This window comes from Peromyscus leucopus, chromosome 8b (assembly GCF_004664715.2).
Source record: "Peromyscus leucopus breed LL Stock chromosome 8b, UCI_PerLeu_2.1, whole genome shotgun sequence".
Taxonomy (NCBI): domain Eukaryota; kingdom Metazoa; phylum Chordata; class Mammalia; order Rodentia; family Cricetidae; genus Peromyscus; species Peromyscus leucopus.
The window spans coordinates 97,430,190-97,448,492 of record NC_051086.1 but is presented as its reverse complement, the minus strand read 5'-3'; the positions used below and the strand labels follow the sequence as shown (position 1 = coordinate 97,448,492).

The 18,303-nt window shown below is 49.2% G+C and overlaps 2 protein-coding genes across 3 annotated transcripts in view; both read left to right on the top strand.

The window, feature by feature from the left end:
* Fam117a (family with sequence similarity 117 member A) overlaps positions 1 to 4,774 on the top strand; it is a 44,278-nt gene extending 39,504 nt beyond the window's left edge. The window contains exons 6-8 of the mRNA XM_028868992.2: positions 492 to 693; positions 1,831 to 1,981; positions 3,605 to 4,774. Coding sequence (XP_028724825.1) covers positions 492 to 693; positions 1,831 to 1,981; positions 3,605 to 3,905 — 654 coding nt within the window. The 3' untranslated portion in view covers positions 3,906 to 4,774. The remainder of the gene's footprint in view (positions 1 to 491; positions 694 to 1,830; positions 1,982 to 3,604) is intronic.
* Positions 4,775 to 7,050: 2,276 nt separating this feature from the next.
* On the top strand, positions 7,051 to 13,507 carry Slc35b1 (solute carrier family 35 member B1). 2 transcript variants are annotated; one of them, XM_028868993.2, is made up of 9 exons: positions 7,051 to 7,469; positions 8,115 to 8,218; positions 8,806 to 8,936; positions 9,513 to 9,543; positions 10,132 to 10,289; positions 11,171 to 11,297; positions 12,211 to 12,317; positions 12,459 to 12,612; positions 13,219 to 13,507. In XM_028868993.2, the coding sequence occupies exons 1-9, from the start codon at positions 7,258 to 7,260 to the stop codon at positions 13,269 to 13,271; spliced, it is 1,077 nt and encodes a 358-aa protein (XP_028724826.1). In that variant the 5' UTR covers positions 7,051 to 7,257; the 3' UTR covers positions 13,272 to 13,507. The 2 variants fall into 2 exon arrangements, with proteins under 2 accessions (XP_028724826.1, XP_028724827.1); XM_028868994.2 differs by having other exon boundaries at positions 7,054 to 7,469; positions 8,831 to 8,936.
* Positions 13,508 to 18,303: the final 4,796 nt, after the last annotated feature.

The window sequence follows — 18,303 nt, the reverse complement described above, 5'->3', positions numbered from 1 at the left end:
TTTTAAATTGGTATATGTAGGATTTCATATGCCCCCAAACACATGCACACAACTAGTTCACTGGGGTCCAAATGCCATCAAATGTTTAAAAAGGAGGATGATAGGCGTCCAGTGTATGATGACCATCTGCACATTTGTCCTGCGGTGGCTTAATAGCATGTGTGCTGTTCTGGTACCTCACCCCTCTTATGTCACCCTGTGTATCAGTCACCTTTGTGTCCAAGAGACTCGTACACAGAGGGGCACTGATCACATGACACAAATAAATGGGGCTGTACATCGATGAACAAGCCTCGAGGGGAAAGAACAAAAGTGCTCTGGGAGAAACAGTTTCTCCTAGACTGAAGGTAGGCCAAGGAATAAATGACTTGAGGAAGTGACAGTCTTCTGTCCTCGAGGCTAAGAGAAAAGGTGCAGGGAGTCTCCTGGGGGTCACTGCAGTCACAGGGCTGAGAAGGCCCTGGCCTGAGTCTCTTCTCCTTCCTCATCAGATTCTTGAGGTCCCTGATGGGCACCGTGCCCCAGCTCCTTCACACAATAGCAGCTGTGACCATCCCCTCCTCCTCCTGGAACCAGGCAACATGACCAGCTCTCCCTCTGTGCCCCTGGCATCCCCTCAGCCTCCTGGCCAGGCCAGCCGTGAGGAGCACCGGGGTGCCACTGAGGAGCTGACATCCATCCCCAGTGACAAAGGTAAATCATGAAGCCAAGGCACCAGAGCTGGCTCTGGGCGACAGGAAGGGGGCTCCACTGACCTTTGCTCTGAAGCAGTTTCAGGCCTGGCATTATTACGAACCAGCCAGTGTCTGTGAGTCATCGTTCTGCACACTCTACCTGTGATAATAATGACCCTACAGCACTCTGACTCCTAGTTTATATTATAAAGTCTCTAACCCCAAAGAATAGCCTTTCCCATCCCTGTTATTTGGCTGAGGTTCAGGGCGCCAAGGTAAAAAACCAGGGCATCTCCATTCAAGGGTCCCCTTGACTCATCCAGCTAGAGCTTCAAGGCAGTTCTAAATGAGATAAAACAATGCAGTCTCTTATTCAGGGTCCTGCATGTTTAACCCAGACTGACACCTCAGCTTTCTGGCTCTGAATCCCTACTTTCTCCCATGCACCCCTTGGCCGTCCACTATATAAGGCAGGAATCCTAGTAACACCGTATGTTGGAAAGCACTGTTACACCATCTGACTCGCTGCTCACGCTAACCCCATGAGGTAGGCTAGCTGAGGGCACAATCTAACAATATACACAGGGAAATAAACAGAGCACTGAATGAGGAGGAATAAATGTAAGAGAAACACAGATAAAGTCAATATTTGCAGCCTAGGCAAAGTGCAGTTCCAGGATGGAAAGTGAGAGAAATTGTATCCTCTGAGTGGGGTAGAGTCAAGGTTGCTTCTTGGAGTTAATACAAGAGCATTGTACAGGAAGGGATAGCGTTTCCAAAATGCAGACTTGATGAAGCTGTGGTGTTCCTCAGGCAGGGCACTGCTCCCAGGGGAAGGCAGAGGGACAGCAGGTCGTTCCCTTTATGTCAGAGAGCCGGACACTCTCTTGGCTCCTAGGAATATAGGATTGAAAGGAATCTTTTTCCATCATTCAGCAACTTTGGTCCCCTTTGGTGGTGGTACTGGGAATAGAACCCATGGCCTCATACTGCTTAGTAAGTGCTCTACAGCCGAGCTACACCACCATCCTCAATGGCATAGTATGAAATATGCCTGGATAGCAGAGCTATGTGGCCCCTTCGTACAGAAGGCTTGAACTTAAGAAAGTGGGGGCTTTCCTTTGTCTCCGTTGGCTCAACCCTGCTCTCTTTGCAGCCTCCTCTCCAGGCCGCCCAGCCTTCCTAGAAGAGGGCAGTCCGTCTCCAGTCCTTGCCTTTGCCGCCTCCCCTCGGCCCAATCACAGCTATGTCTTCAAACGGGAGCCCCCAGAAGGCTGTGAGAGAGTCCGTGTGTTTGAGGAGGCCACGTGAGTACATCCCATGGATGGGGCGTGGGAGGGAGGGACAGCATGGAGGGTGAGCCCGTGTTATCCCACCTGACAGGTCCTTCTTCAGGCTCCACTGTCTCCGGTCTAGAGGTGCTGTCAACATCAGATGATCAGTCTCGCAGATTTTCCATGATCAAACTTGTTGACATTACCTCCTCTGAGCACTTAAATCTTTGCTTATCATTATCTCCATAGAAACCTGCTTTCTGCCCACATGCCAGCCACAAGCACAGAGGGAGCTGGAAGGGAAAGAGATCTGAAACCTAAGCCTTTTGTTCCTTCTATTTTTTTTTTTTAACCATTCCTGGGGAAAGTATAAGGACCATAATCAGAGGGGAATAGGGGGGAAGCAGGCAGACAGATAGACAGGCAAGCAGGCAGACAGACAGACTTGATATGAATGCATGAAAGAGAACGAACATACCAGTACTTTTTTTACCCCCTGGCTGGCTGTTCAGTTCTAGCGTTGTGATCTTCCAGAAAGAAATCTAATTCTTGCAAGAAAGAACTTTGGAATATTCTCCAATCGTATTGGATGGTTCAGAAGCCATCCACTTATCTCTTTACCATCTGTGTGGGTTTGAGGATAGCCATTCCAGAGGCCACCCCAGTCCCCTCTGCAAGTCTGAGAGAGCTTGTTCTGTTTTCTCCTGCAGCTTTCTATTTGTTTGGGCAGATTCACACTGGAGTTGTGGTTTCGATAGCAGCCAGGAAGTTTAGTCATGGTGTGGGTGTAAAGATTTGGCTAGGTCTGGGTTTCGGGCATTGAGGGCACCATTTGTATCTCAACTGAGGGAGAAGACAGCCCATGGTGGTAGGCGTTCTGGAAAAGAACCACTGTCAGAAGGTCTTCGTTACTGTTCCCACTGCTGCCTGGTGTTCTTCAGGCTTCTGGTCCTCCGAGGTGTTGTGAAGGAAGAGGCTCTCTCTCAGCTTCTGCGGGCTGGGCTCTTCTAGCTTCCCTCCCTGCACACCATGAGCACAGATGGAAGTGAGGCTGTTCCTCATTGTGTCCCAGAGTCATGAAGCTAGAGGTAGTCTACCTCAGTCATCTCCTCTAGCTTCCCACTCTGCATTCGACCTTTATGGAAGGGGCTGTTGATCAGTTATTTCCTAAGAACTCCTGGGCTTTCTTCAGTTTTCCTACAGAGAAATTCCTTATACACATATATTTCTGTAGTGGGTAATAGAACCCAGGGCCTCGCACATTCACCCCTAGCCCAAGATACATTTTTAATTGTCATAACTAGGGAGAAGGAGACATGATCCTGCTGATATCCAGTTGGTACAGTCAGGGATGCTGTTAAGTGTCCTGTGACATGCATGGCGGTGCCTCTGACCATGATCCCCACACCACGGAATTAGTCAACCCCAGATGTCAATAGGGCTAAGGCTGGGAGGCCTGCTTCAGGTCAAACCCACTGCAGCAGCACTGAGACCTGAGGGACCTGAAATGTGGCAGAGCTTTTCAGGTTTTGCTCAGGTCACTATTCTCTCTGAACAGGGACCCAGCTCCCAGGGCACCCTGCTGAAGCCAAGTCTCCCTTCTTCCACTGACTGCTTTTCTGTGTACTGACATGTCTGTCTTTCTCTATCCTTCAGGTCCCCAGGTCCTGACCTGGCCTTCGTGACTTCCTGTCCTGACAAGAACAAAGTTCACTTCAACCCGACTGGCTCAGCCTTCTGCCCTGTCAGCTTGATCAAGCCCCTCTTCCCCAGCATGGGCTTCATCTTCCGGAACTGCCCCTCCAGCCCTGGCTCTCCTCTCCCCCCTGCCAGCCCCAGGGCACCCCCTCGGAAGGATCCAGAAGCTTCCAAGGCCTCCTCACTGCCATTTGAGCCATGGCAGCGCACCCCACCATCAGAAGAGTCCGTGCTTTTCCAGAGCTCCTTGGTAGTCTGAGCCCCAGCCCACTCCTTACACACACACTCTTACCATGGAGACTAGTGCCTTGGTGGCAAGCTCCTCATTAGCTTCCCAAGCTGGGGGATGGAGGAGCCCTTCCCTCTTGGCCTTTGAGCACTTTCATGTATTGTGTCAAAGCTCCAGGTCCTTTGGACGTCAGCCCCTCCAAAAGGGAGGAGACTTACCTTCTCCACTAGCAGCTAGGCAGCTCACAACTTACACTTGTGTACCTGCGGCTTTCCCTCACTTGCTAGAAGGTCTTGGGTCTTCTAGCCCAGGGAGTGAGTTCCAATGACTTTTAGGAGGCTCTTGTGATGGAACAAGTTGGCTGTGAATGAGAGAGGGGAGATGCCACAGACTTCCTTACAGCCCCACCTCTAGAGACCGAGGAAAGCAGACCAGATGCCTTCCTCCTAGAGGAGCTGACCAAAGTGGTCCTCAGGGCCAGAACACTTGACCAATTCAGCTGTCGGCAGGGGGACCACGAGATTTCCCAAGTGGCATTTTCATCTCACTTTTACCCTGACTAAAGATTGTCTTAAGCAGCATCCCAGCCCAAAGTGGATAGTGGGAAGAGGGAGAGCTGGCATTCCTCCAGGTGGCATGTAGTGGCTCCATACCCTCCACCTGCCCCAGGGTTGGGTTGGATTAGAAAAATGCCTATTTTTCTTGTATCGATGTAGAAACTCTATTTTCTCCCAAAGACACTATTTTTGCAACTATTTGAAGTTTGTATATTTTCCGTACTGCAGAGCTTACACAAAATTGAAGAATGTTAATGTTCGAGTTTTCTTATCTTGTGTTTAGAGGTTGGTTTTTTTTGCAGATCTTGATGTTAATAGACCAAATAAATAAGTATTCCAGCAGTTTGGGTTCTCTGAATCCCTGGGATGGGAGGAGTACGGTAGAAGGGAAGGCTAAGGTTATAGCTGTCACTTTAACCTGTCTTCAAGAGAAGGAGCCTCACTTAACACATCATGGTCTAGTTGCTGTAAGGATGGGCCTTGCTAGAGACTCTTCCCAAAGACACACTAACGGTAGACTCATGAAGTCTTGTCTAGAATGGAGAGCATGATGTGTCCTGCAAGTGGATATGCAAGTCACTAGGGAAGGGGCTAACAATAGTCTGAAAAGGCTCCTGGGGACAGTCGACTTGAGAGAGAGCATGAGGGCAACTGAAGGGAGACAGTTTGACATTGCAGGTACTTCTTGCTTTGGCAGGGAAACAAGACCAGGGAATGACATGAAGCTAGGACGGCATTAAGGTTTTAAATTCATGTCTGTGTCTCAGTGAGTACCCAAGGCATAGTGTGCAGCCTTGGAGGGGCACAGAAACTGATCTTGTCCTTTCATAGCCTCTCAGTTGGTGCTGCGCTGTAAGACCTTAAACACTTGAGAAAAGTGGGAATTGCCATCCCAACATTCTGTTAGTGCATGGAATTTATGAAGCATTTCAGCAAAAGACATTCCCATTCTGTTGGGTGGAAAGTTTACCCTAATGGGTACAATTGTATCTGTCTCAGATGACCTCAGGACAGACCCCTAGGCTAGGCTATCCCAACTACTATCATGTGTTGGTCTGGTAATCACCACATACCAAGTTAGGGTATTTAAATGAAATGTCATTGGGAATATGACCACCGTTAGATGAGAGAAATATAAGCACCACTCTCTGAGTGAAGGGAGGTCAAAGAGATTGAATAACATTTTCCAAAAAGACCATACCAAGTTGGGGAGTAAGCATTGGAACCTTGATCGCTTCTCTCCACAGCTGGGGCTTCCTAACCACAGAGCTCTCCTGCTGGTTATTATATTGCCATGGTTTCTCATGGGGAAACTCAACCCAGGTCAAGTGAACTGTTTGCGGTACCAGTTGGTAAATTAAAGAGGCAGAAATGGAATCCAAGACTCACCCAGTTACTGTTTGGTTCCCTGGAAGTGTCTGCTGATTCAGTAAAGCAAGTCAAAGGGCAGAAGTAAACATGTGGGAATTTCTCTTCCCCAAAGGAGACACTAGGCAAGGGACAGACCCCATCTTCTCTTAGTCCTCCTAGCCCTGAAAGATGTCTGGCTTGTCCCCAAAGCCTTAGTGAGTCAGGTCCCCAGTGATGGGTGTGGTTGCTGTCTGGCCTTTCCTTCCTTTGCCTGAGGCTGTGCCAAAGGAGCCAGGCTGCTAGAAGAGAAAAGCAGGCCAGAGGCCCTCGGCTGCCTGTGAATTGGACTGGGGCTAGTCTTGTAGTTCTAGTCAAGCAGGTGGAGACCCAATCATTGGGAAGGTGTGTGTGTGTGTGTGTGTGTGTGTGTGTGTGTGTGTGTGTGTGTGTGTGTGGTTGCTTCATTGGAGAGTTGGAAGGCCTTGAAAAAATTCACTTAGTACTTAATGGGGGTGGGAGGGCGGAGAAGAAAGGATTGTAAACTCAAGGTCATTCTCCTACATAGCAAGTTCAAGGGCAGCCTGAGCTACACAAGATCCTGTCTCAAAACAAACAAACAAAACATTTCAATAAACTTGAAGTTTTCACCTCCAAGAGGTGAGGAAATAAAATTGAAGTTGAGAAAATGTGATGACTAATAATACCTCAAATTTGCACAGCACACTTTACAGTTTATAAAACACTTTGGCAAACCTTAGCTCATTGAATCCTCAGAACATTCAAAGGGTGACAGGGTGGTTATTACTAATTACTCCTAGTTTACAGAGTGAGAAAACTGTGGCTCAGAATTTAAGTAACACTGCTGTGCTGCCTTTAAGTGACAAGAGGCCCGGTTTATCACGGTGTCTGCCCTACGGGCTTCCTGTCTTGGAAACCTCGTCAAGTGCCAGAAGACCTGTATTACTCAGCCAGGCTTTGAACTCCCGGTAGACGGGGTTGGAGTCGCTGACGCTGGACAGCGACTAGAGGGCGCTAAGGCACTATGAAGAGTTCTTGGCGTCAGGACCCAACAGAGGCCTGACAGCCCATCGCAAAAAAGACTTTGATTCACTCTCCCGGCCTCTCCGCCTCTTTCTCCGCCCATCTGTCTATTTTCGCTCCGCGTAGCCAATTGATAACGTCCACATACTCATACGTCATCACTGTACGCCGGGCTCTCTCCTAGGCCTCCCCGCCGAGCTCCGGGTTGTAGGTGTCCTCGGCGTTGCCTGATCGGAAAATCTAGGGGATGAGGCCTTAGCCTCGATATGGCTGGCTCTCCTGGCCCCCAGGAATGGAACCAAGGTTTCAAGACCTGCCTTCTCTCCTAGAATGCTGCTGCCGGGGCGGGAGGCATTTATCTTTCGGCAGCCGTGAGCTGGCAGTTCTGGAGGTGGCTGCTCTGTCCTACAAGGCGGCGGTCGCACGCAGCTCCTATGAGGTCCCTGCCACCGGCCGGCGATGTCCGCCTGGAGCTTTCGCCTTCGCCGCCGCTACCGCTACCTGCTCTGAGCGGGTCTCCGGCCGACTCGTCCGTGCGTCTCATGGCCGCTAGCAGATCCCTGGTGCCTGACCGGCTGCGCCTGCCGCTGTGCTTCCTGGGTGTCTTTGTCTGCTATTTCTACTATGGGATCCTACAGGAGAAGATGTGAGTGGACCCTTGGGGGGCAGGACTGCTAACATCCCCCAGCCAGGGCCGGCATCCAGTGCCCACCGCCTGCTTTACGGCCTGATCCTCAGGCTTCCTGTGTGTGGTATAGGTCTCCCTCTTCTCCGGCTCGGCCCTCTGACCTCTTTTGCACTCTGCTATTATGTATTGCCGGCTGAGCATCCTTGTGGTTCTAAAATTCCAGGGCCGGCCTCTGGACGCGATTCTTTTTCTTCCTTTAGATGTGTTTACCTTTGTTGATTACAAGAGCGTTCTGTGACCTGAGAGCCAGGTCCTTTTTTGAACTCTCGGGTGCTTGCAGACCGCTAATCTTTTTGTTCTCGCTCTTGCTTTCCTACTGGGGATACTTTTTATCTCGCTATCTGACTTTCCTTGTTGCCCCTAACTGTATTCTTTATAGATATTCTTTCTTTTGGTTATGGTATCAGTAGGCTAGCCTGTCTAGGTTCTAGGTTTAAATCAAATCGGCCCCTTTGGGTAAATAAACTCAATGATCCTTACTAACTCTCACTACATCCCCAAAGCACGGTATTTCCAAAGCCCTCAGTGGCTCTGAACATACTTGATGACACCGAGTGATGCATACTAATTTCTCCTGTCTCTTTTTCTTGTATTTCATCATAGAACAAGAGGAAAGTATGGGGAAGGACCCAAACAGGAGACGTTCACCTTTGCCTTAACTTTGGTTTTCATCCAGTGCGTGATCAATGCTATGTTTGCCAAGATCTGTGAGTACCTCCTAGTAATTTGTTGGGTGCACCCTCCTTTCCCCCATATTCTGGACATAAGACGTGGATTCATCTTTAAAGTCTAAGTTTTCCCTACCTCCATACCCTTGAAGATTTAAACAGCCCCTCTGCAGTCTGTAAAACCAATGGCTGTGAAATGAGATTAAAATATTAGGTCTCTAAATTATACCAACTTTTGAGTCTGAAATGACTGGGTCTTCTGTATTCCAAATCCCCACTGAAAATACTTAGAACATTTCTCCCTTTATCCCTTTGACTTTGCTTTGTATGACAGCTTCAAACATGTCTTTGTTCCTTGAAGCCTATTGGCAGAGTTAAGCCATCCTTTCTAGAATTCAATGAATCCCTACCTCCCCTCTGCATGTGGTCTTGTTAGGCTTAAGGGGAACTGGAGAGATGAATAATTTTCAGAGATTTCCCAGCTTAAGAGGATAGAAATGGCTGTCTTGCTTGACAGACAAGTTCCTTTCCCGTCGCCCCAGCCTCTGCTTAGTGGTCCATCCTTGCCCCACCGGGTTTCTCTTGTATGTTTTGTTTGTTTTTGTTTTATTTTTGTCTTCTCCCAGTGATCCAGTTTTTTGACACTGCCAGGGTGGATCGTACTCGGACCTGGCTCTATGCTGCCTGCTCTATCTCCTATGTGGGTGCCATGGTCTCCAGCAACTCAGCACTACAGTTTGTCAACTATCCAACTCAGGTGAAATCTCAGGGTGAGGCGAGAGTTGGCTCAGAGTTGTGTGGAGAGGACTAAGGGGCCTTCCCTAAGGTCTGTGATTTAAACAAAAAGAAACCGTCCTAGGGGCTAGGGATGTAGCTCAGTTGGTAGAGCTTGCTTAGCATGCATGAAGACCTGGGTTCCATCCCCAACACTGCATGAGCTAGGTATGGTGTCACATGCCCACAGTCCCAGCACTCAGGAGGTAGAGGCTGGGGATCAGACTCAGAGATTCACAGTCGTCTTCAGCTATATATCTCCAGTTCAAGGCCAACCTGGGCTACTTGAGACTATGCTTCATAAATAAATAAATAAATAAATAAATAAGAAAAGAAAGGGGGTGGAAAAAAAAAAGTCATAGCAGAGTATGCTTGAGAAGAGTGTAGAGTGTAGGACCATAGAATTGGGGTATGAGTGTGGGTCTGGCCGTGACAGGACAGCTTCTTGAGGCCAAGTTCTCTGGTACAGTTCCATTGCTAATACCTTTTAATGCAGCACCTGCGACCCTTCCTGGCACCTCACAGGCGCTCAGAAATCACTTGCTCACTTTTATTTCAGGTCCTTGGTAAATCCTGCAAGCCAATCCCAGGTAAGCAAAGATGATCCAGTCCCCATCCTCTGTGCTCACTCTTCCTCTCTCTCCAAGAGCTCTGAGTCCTGGGTTTTACCATCTCGTCATAGGTCTCTCTAGGGATTTTCCTGTCGTCTGTTGCTTCCTGTGGTGTGCACAGGCTGAGCGAGGGCCAGAAGCTGGCCTTGCCTACTTTGTCCTCAGCCGTTGTAGCATCCCCTGTGCTTACACCGTCACCTCACACCCTGGGTCCCTTTGGGCCAGCAGTGTCTTTCTTTCTCATCTTTCCATGTTCTCCACCCTTGCACAGTTCCTCCTGGACTTTTGTCCTCTGCCCTTCTCCACCTAATTCACTACTCAAGCCTGTTGCTCAATCATCTTTATCTGGGTGCCAGCCCAACACCCCTCCCAGCTCTCACCCTCTTTTCTCCTTCAGTCTTGACATGGCTGTCAGGAGGAGGATGTTGGGGTCACTAACACCAGTGGCTGTCAGGAGGAGGATGTTGGGGTCACTAACACCAGTGGCTGTCAGGAGGAGGGTGTTGGGGTCACTAACGCCAGTGGGTGCTTGAATTGCCGCTGTTTTTGTTTTTGTCTCCCTTACAGTTATGCTCCTTGGGGTGACCCTCCTGAAGAAGAAGTACCCAGTGGCCAAGTACCTGTGTGTGTTGCTAATTGTGGCTGGTGTAGCTCTCTTCATGTACAAGCCCAAGAAAATGGCTGGGGTAGAAGAACACACAGTCGGCTTTGGAGAGCTGCTTCTGGTACACAGTCCTTTTATGAAGGCAGCCTTTTCTAGCACATTCCAGCAAGGACAGTGGAGGCAGACAGGAAGCCAAGGGGAAAGGGGGCTGCTGTTATCCCCTGACTGCTGTTGCTGGTCTTTGCTGCAAGGAGCCTGGTTCTGCTATGGCCACAGTAGGAAGGCTGAAATATTTAGCCATAGCTAAGCAAGCTGTCCTGGAGAAGAGTGCTCTGGGGTCTGTGCTTAGATCCTGGTGTGAGCTCAGAGAGACCCAAGAAGGAGAGAAGGTGTGTGCTTCCCTAGGTTTTCAGGCAACACAGAAGCCAGACTTGAATCAACAGGAGCTATCGTTTAGTGTTAGACCCTGTCCCAAGTGCTTCACATCTTTATTGATTAACTTTTATAACAGTCTCCTGACACAGGTAGTGTTATCTCCATTTTACAAATGAAAGAACTGAGGAGAGGCTGAGTCACTTGCCCATTGTCACACACGTAGTGGCAGTCAGGACTCCAGGCCAGGCAGTCAGATTTCAGACCCTAGTCTCTGGAGGCAGTTCTTTACGAGCAGAAGGCACCCTGCAGGAGGAGGCCCACTCACCGTGGCCTCTTCCAGTCCCTGTGCGCCAGCTTGTGGCTTCGACATTGGGAAATGGCGGGCTTCCTGCTCTGCTCTGATTACAGTCCATTGTGATGCAGTCAGTCTGTCAGTCCAGTGCCTGCCTAAGGACAGCTAGCTTGGTCTTTCTCTCCCCGCTTCACCCGACCACAGGCAGCTTTAGTTCTGAGGACTCTGAGGGCAGCAGCTTTCTGAAGTGCCTGAGGGAAGAAGATCTTGTGTCCTGGGTTAGGAAGGGGCCCTGCTGGCCACCTCATTGCCAGCCGCTCCCTTTCCTTCCTCAGCTCTTGTCTCTGACCCTGGACGGACTGACAGGTGTTTCTCAGGACCATATGCGGGCTCATTACCAAACAGGTTCCAACCACATGATGTTGAACATCAACCTTTGGTCCACATTGCTGCTCGGTGCTGGTAAGGAGCCATTCTGCTGTTCTTTGCACAGATCACCAGAGGGCAGACTGCTCTCATCCGTTTATCCCTAGCTCTGCTGCCAGTTGCTAACTTGGTGCAGGCCAAGGGCCTGACTTGGTTCCAACATGCCCTTCTGTCCAGCCCCTGAGAGACCTTCCTGGAAAGACCTGTGCTGGCAGTGTCTCTGCCTCCTGTTCTGACACTGTAGGGAGGGGTAGACATGTGCCGGATATCATGAGAAGCTACGTGGTGAAACACATGGGGGTATCTAGGGAACTCTTTCTCAGGAAGCGACCGAGACATTAGTGTGGTCTTGCTGACTTAGGAGTACACTGGAGTTCATGGATGAAACCTTTGGTTTGGAATCAGTGGTTCCTAACTTCTCAAATCTGAGCACATGAAGGAGGTATTTTTCATGTAGCATGATGGGGTTAGTGGAGAAGACTTGGTGGCTGGAGGTGACCGATTCCAGGAGTGTCCTTGAGCTGGAGACCTAGAGGTCACTGTCAGCAGCATCCAAGGATCTCTGCTTCTAATCCCTTTTTTCAATTTGCTGGTTTGGGTTTTTACTTTGGTTTTGTCTTCTGAGGCATTTTCTCACTCTGTAGTTCAGACTAGCTTAGTACTCACAATCCTCCTGCCTCAGCTTCTGAGAGTTATAAGATTATAGGCACAAAGCCAAATATACCCAACATCAATCACTTTGGTAGAAGTATGTCATTAACTTTGAAGCCTTTCTTGGAAAATCAGGTTAGTTTCTGTAACTAGACAGGAATTTGAGAAAGGTGCATACCAGGCCAGAATAAACTCCACATATGGTTCCTCGCCCAGCCTCCCTCATGGTATTTAAGCAGGCTGCATGCAGGTGTATGGGTAAGCATAAGATGAGCTGTTTACTTCTTGAATTTTTTAGGGATCCTGTTCACCGGGGAACTCTGGGAGTTCTTAAGCTTCGCTGAGAGGTACCCAAGCATCATCTATAACATCCTGCTCTTTGGCCTGACCAGTGCCCTGGGCCAGGTAAGTTCTTTGGAGGAGGCAACCTCGGCATCCTCCTGTGTCAGTGGGAAAGTCTGCTGGGGGAGGAGGGCGGCCCAGTCAGCCCGGTGTCTGTCGTAACTCACGGCAGTGCTCAGGAGTCTCACCCCTTTCTCTTTCTAGAGCTTCATCTTCATGACAGTTGTGTATTTTGGTCCCCTGACATGCTCCATCATCACCACAACACGGAAGTTCTTCACCATCTTGGCTTCTGTGATCTTCTTCGCCAACCCCATCAGCTCCATGCAGTGGGTGGGCACCGTGCTGGTATTCCTGGGTGAGTACTACCCAGAGCAAGTGCCTCCAGGGGCCACCGAGGGAAGACGGCAGGAGTTTATCTTGTGATTTTAAAGAGACTTTTTCTAAAGGAAAAGGAAGCATTGTTTCTAATACGACCTTTCTCCTGTGCACTCCATCTTCGTGGTGTCCTTTAATGACGTGAGCGGGACAGAGTCTGGTATTTACAGCTGGGGAATTTTGATTCTGACTTTTCTTTTGGTATTGTTGTGTGTGTTCCCAGTGTCTTGGGTTTTCCTTTTTTTTTTTTTTTTTTTTTCATCTGACGGCATTCTGTTGTCGTTGAGGAAGTCACATAAAATAGTTTTCCAAAGTTTGTTGTACCTAAAGCTGGGTAAAGTGGTGCATACCTTTAATCCCAGCACTCAGGAGGCAGAGCCAGACAGAGCTCTGTGAATTCGAGGCCAGCCTGGTCTACACAGTGAGTTCTAGGACAGCCAGAGCTACCTGTCTCCCAACAAACAAAACAAAACAGAGTTTGTTGTATCTAAATCCCCACCTTTGGGAAGCTAGGCTGGCTTCCTCAAATTATTGGCAGGCTTCATGTTCCCCCATGAAGTTTAAGCAGCTTCTCTCCTTTCCATAGGTCTCGGTCTTGATGCCAAGTTTGGAAAAGGAGCAAAGAAGACCTCCCACTAGGAAGAGAGAGGCTTCCGCCACTCCAGAAACACTTAAATTATTATCTCCAACGGTGACATCTTGGGAAAATGGACTCAATCACGATAAGGGACTGGGTTCCAACCTTTTTATAAAAAATAAATAAATAAAATCAAAGGAAGCAAGATGGAGTATTCTAAACAAAGCAACAAGACAGGTTGCTAATGTCTGGTTTTCCCCAGTCTAGCACAAATAAAGAGAAGAAAGGCAAACTGGAAGCTGGAGACCCTGCTGCTGCTGCTGCTCTCCGGGCTGGGCTTGGCGAGGCCGGGTGGTACGGCTCCCCATGAAGTGCACAGAAGTGTGATTGAGCAGGGGGAGCTCTGGGAGTTGGCAGGGCTGTGCCAGCAGCCTCTGTTCCCACGGGCGAGCTCTAAATATGCTGAGACAGGTGGCTGGCTGTTAGAGCCAGAGGATGTAAAATCACTTCAAAGCAGGCAGCCAACGAGTCGGGTTGCCAAAAAAACGAAAGGTGTGTTCTCAAGGAACACCGAGAGCTCAAGACGGGCCCAGGACCTCAAAATCCGATGGCTTTTATCTTGTTCCTACTGCACCCCTCAGCCAGACTTAACCCAGAACCTGTGCGTGAATCGTGAACATGTTTCCAAGGTCCCTGAGCATGCTTTTCCCGACTCCCTCCCTCCCTCCTTCCTTCTGCTCCCGGTCCACCTGGCCCCCTCTGGGGAGCCTGGATTCCTTCCTCCTGTTCCCCGGCCCCCGTCAGCCGGAGCATCTCAGCCCTCTGCCGTGCTGGTGTGCCAAGGTGTCACCACGCCAGCTCCTGCCCGTTGAAGGGGTGCTGGCGGAAGGCAGGGTGGCTGAGTCCCCGTTCAGAGCAGCTGTCAAGTGCTCTGGGTGGCAATGGGGGGAGAAGGAGGAGCATGGAGCAGAGCCACCTGCTCACTCCTGCCTTCAGAGCCGGAGCACAATCCTCCAAGGACCAAACTTTACACATGAAAGTCCATTGCCACCAGCTGCAACTTTCCTCCCATCTGTTCCAGCCCCGCCCCTTGGCTCTCCAGATGGGAGCCTGGCCTCCTTCCTGAGTGCTGCCTTGCCACCCTCTGCCCAGCCTTTTAAGCCCTTCCCTGCTCACACTCCCCATGCTCCCTAGGGGCTGGGTGTCATGATGCAAGTCTCCCTCTCTTCTTGAATGCCTTCCTCTTGGAGGGGGGGGGCGGATTTTAAAGCTATTTGGTGGAATTAATTTCCTTTCTCCACCCCCTCCCTGTTTTTTCATCACCCTGCACTCACAGTTCTTGGGTGTTCTCTGGTGGGTGGGATGGCGGTTGGAACCTGTCGGCATGGCTAGGGTCCCACAGGTGGCCATCATCTGTATCTACTGTTCTAAGAAAAAACATCAGTTCCCCCTGCCATTTAGCTATCTTGAAAGTATCCAGCACTGGTCACCAAGACAAGACCGGTCTCAGCAGCTTGAGATAAGATGGCTCATAGGATCAGCTTGTTCTGCCAGCTGGGTGCTTGGGAGTCCAGGGCCTGGGTATTCCTGTCTGCTCATCTGATACTTCCGGTGCCACCTGCGGGCATGTGGGAGCTTCAGTGCTAGCTAAGACTGGTGCTTGCTTCCTCTTGCCTCTAGGAGGCTCTTAGGGAAGCTGGGAGACAAACCACTGCATCTCAGAAACTCAAGTGATATGCAGGAAGGTGTCCGGACAAGGTGAGGCTTGACTGGCGTGTAGGAAGATGAAAGGAGGAGACGTGACTTCACCGCTGAGCAGGAAAAGTGGTTTCCAACTGCCTTGTGCTCCCACCTGGTCTGCAATCCCCAGTTCGTTTTGGTGGGAACACGGGCAGGACCACGGTTTTCAGTTGAGGCAGCATTCTACTCAACTCGAAGATATCTAAGAACTCAGCAGCTGGCTTGCTGAGGCTGGCATGCTACCGGCAGGAACATGGAAACGGAAGGCCAGAGTTGACTAAGGCAGCCCTGCTGTTAGTCTCAAACAGGCTTGATACTGAAATACTAGGCAAGTTCAAACAGGCGATGTGGATCTGCTAACCCTGGGCAACCTGATGCCTCAGGTTTGGAAAGATCAAAGGCCCTCCTCTGCAGTTAATTCTCAGCTATGTGCAGAAGGGAGGAACCCAGTCGGCAGACTCCCCAGAGCCCTGTGTTTTTACTATGGGCTGCATTATACTTAGCTCTATTTTGGTCAAAACATCAGGTCTGCCTTCTCTGGGTCTTGGTGCTCAGGCTCCTTCCTGATAGACCGATTTTCCATTTTGGCATACAGCAAGGAAGTGTTATTTGGGGTACAATCTTAAGGAGAGCTGTTCTGGAATTAAACATAGAAATAAAAATGATACTGCTTTTAAAAGGATGTGGAAGGGCAGGTGTTAAGTGTTGCTGTAGGTCAAGCATAAGGAACAGATTCTGTACCCTTGCTCCCCTGAAACACACTTGCAAGGAGCACCGAACAATGTCGGTGTTTTTCAGAGATGGGAGAACCTAACAGCCAGAAGGTTAGGTGACCAGCTGTAGGTCTTTGGTATGTTTTCCGGTTGTGGCTGTCTTCTAGACCTGGGCCCTCCCAGGGAGGAAAGTAAAGCCCCCTCAGGAGGCTCATCGACTCCAATAGCTGGTTCCACTTGTCAGGGAACAGTTTGTATGTTTTACAAGCACAACTGGTCATTTCCCCCAGATGCCCTGGCAGAGAAATTGCCCTCAGTCTCTGTGGGATCATTCAGCCCTTCCCATTGAAAACAGACCAGCTGTCCTCAGGAACAGTGAGCTCACATGTTTATAATGCTCCTTGCTTTCCCAGGGCTCTTTAGGCTGGGCCATTCTATCCTTAAGACACTCCTGGGGACAGCTTGGGCCAGAAGCAGCCTCCCACATTTGACGTAGGAAGTCTGAAACTCACCAAGGTGCCTGGGCTGATGGTTGAACACAGCTGGGGGGTGGGGGGAGTGGAGTAGCCAAAGCTTGATTCTTCTTTTCAGGGACTTCTTTAACCTTCTGTAAGCTGGGCTGGTGGATCTCAGCTGTTTGGAGATTCTGGAAATTCTTAGTAGAACTTCCAAAGAACTTGAGGACTAACAACAAATAATGCTAGCTTTTAAAAATGGAAATAGAAAAATAGAATCTATGACTGTTATAGTTTGTCTTGTTTTCATGTTTTGAGACAGTCTCGTCTAGCTCAGGGTGGCTTAGAACTCAATATGTAGTTGGGACTAAACTTCAACTCCTTCTGGAGGTGATGGAGAGATGGCTTGTTTTTTAATGCTCCTTGGGTGACGGGCACTTACTGCTCTTGCAGATGACTGGACTTGGGTTCCCAGAACCCATGTTGGTGACTCACAACCACCCGTGACTCCAGCTCCAGAGGAACCAATACCTTTTGCCTCTGAGGGCACCTGCACTCACAGGCACACACCCCAACACAGACACATACATATTATTAAGAAACATTCACAAACTCCGGACTTTTCATCTCAAGTGCAAGGATTACAAGGTGTGGGATACCATGCCCAACACCATTACAGTTTAGAAAAGAACATTTTTTTAAAAGATTTGTTTATTTATTTATTATGTATATGGAAGAGGGTGCCAGATCTCATTACAGATGGTTGTGAGCCACCATGTGGGTGCTGGGCATTGAACTCAGGACCTCTGGAAGAGCAGTCAGTGCTCTTAACCTCTGAGCCATCTCTCTAGCCCTAGAAAAGAACATTTTAGCTAAAAAAGTGTGGGAAAGACTATCCATTTGCTCCCAAAGAGAATATAATCATCCCACTATCTGGATGATAAATTCTATTTTCACTTGCAGAAGATGTTGGACAAAACATTATTATATTCTCTGTCAACAGGCCTGGTGGCATGTGCCTCTAATTTCAGCTACTTGTGAGGCTGAGGTGGGTTGCAAATTAAAGGTCAACCTGGTCAAGTTAAGAGAACCTGATTCAAACAGTGAGGGCGAGGAGTGCTGGGCACAGTTGCCATGCCTGAAATCCCAGCATTTGGGAGGTGGAGACAGGGGGGTCAAGATAATCCTTGGCTCTATACAGAGTTCAAGATTACTCTGGGCTACATGAGGCTCTTTCTCTCTCAAAAAACAAACATAAAACAAAACCCAAAACTGGGCTGGAGAGATGGCTCAGTGGTTAAGAGTACTGGCTGTTCTTCCAGAGGTCCTGAGTTCAATTCCCAGCAACCACATAGTGGCTCACAACCACTTGTAATGAGGTCTGGCGCCCTCTTCCTGCAGGCATACATGCAGGCAGAACACTGTATACATAAATAAATAAATAAATCTTAAAAAAAAAAAAAACCAAAACCAAATTAAACCAAATTAAATAAGCAATGAGTGGAGCTGGAGATAGAGTTCCCTGCCTGAGGATGCGTGAAGTCCACACCAGCATGTTAGATTGCCAGCATGACGTCACACTAGGCGTGGTAAAACATGCCCGAATCTCCAGCAGGAGACGCAGGCGGGAGGATCAGAAAGCCAGGGTCCTTAACTAACTAGCAACTTTGAGGTCAGCCTTGACTGCATGCGACCTGTCCCAAAGGACAAAAACAAAGGGGAACCAGGACTGGGGATACAGCTCAGAGGCCTGCCATTTGGGAAGCCTTAGGTTCAATCCCCAGGACTACATAAATGAATCAATCTCTGATTAGACATCACAGGGTATTTCACTAGGAGTGTTCATGTGGTATAATTTTCACTTTGAGCTAGTACAGCGGCTCACTCCTGGTAATTTTAGCTGCTAAAGGTCAGAGGTAAGAGGATGGCAAGCTCAAGGCCAGCCTAGGCAACTTGGCAAAACCCTATCTCAAAACAAAAATTAGAAAAGGCTAGGGGTCTAGCCCAGTGACAGGACACTTACATAGCATGAGTGAAGAAGCCCTGGGTTCAGTTCACAGCATTGGAAAGGCAAAACCCCTTGCAGTTTGGAGGTCTCGTTCCACAGTGCAGCCCAGCAGAGGGAGGGGCAATGTCAAGCATGCTGAAAAAGATGCAGGAAAGCATCCTGCGATGAAAGTGTCCAT

Bases quoted from the DNA above. Each gene is read 5' to 3' on its own strand.
- Slc35b1 (XM_028868993.2), top strand. From the start codon at position 7,258: ATGAGGTCCCTGCCACCGGCCGGCGATGTCCGCCTGGAGCTTTCGCCT. The intron at 7,470-8,114 runs GTGAGTGGACCC...ATTTCATCATAG, and splicing joins GGGATCCTACAGGAGAAGAT to AACAAGAGGAAAGTATGGGG. The intron at 8,219-8,805 runs GTGAGTACCTCC...GTCTTCTCCCAG, and splicing joins TGCTATGTTTGCCAAGATCT to TGATCCAGTTTTTTGACACT.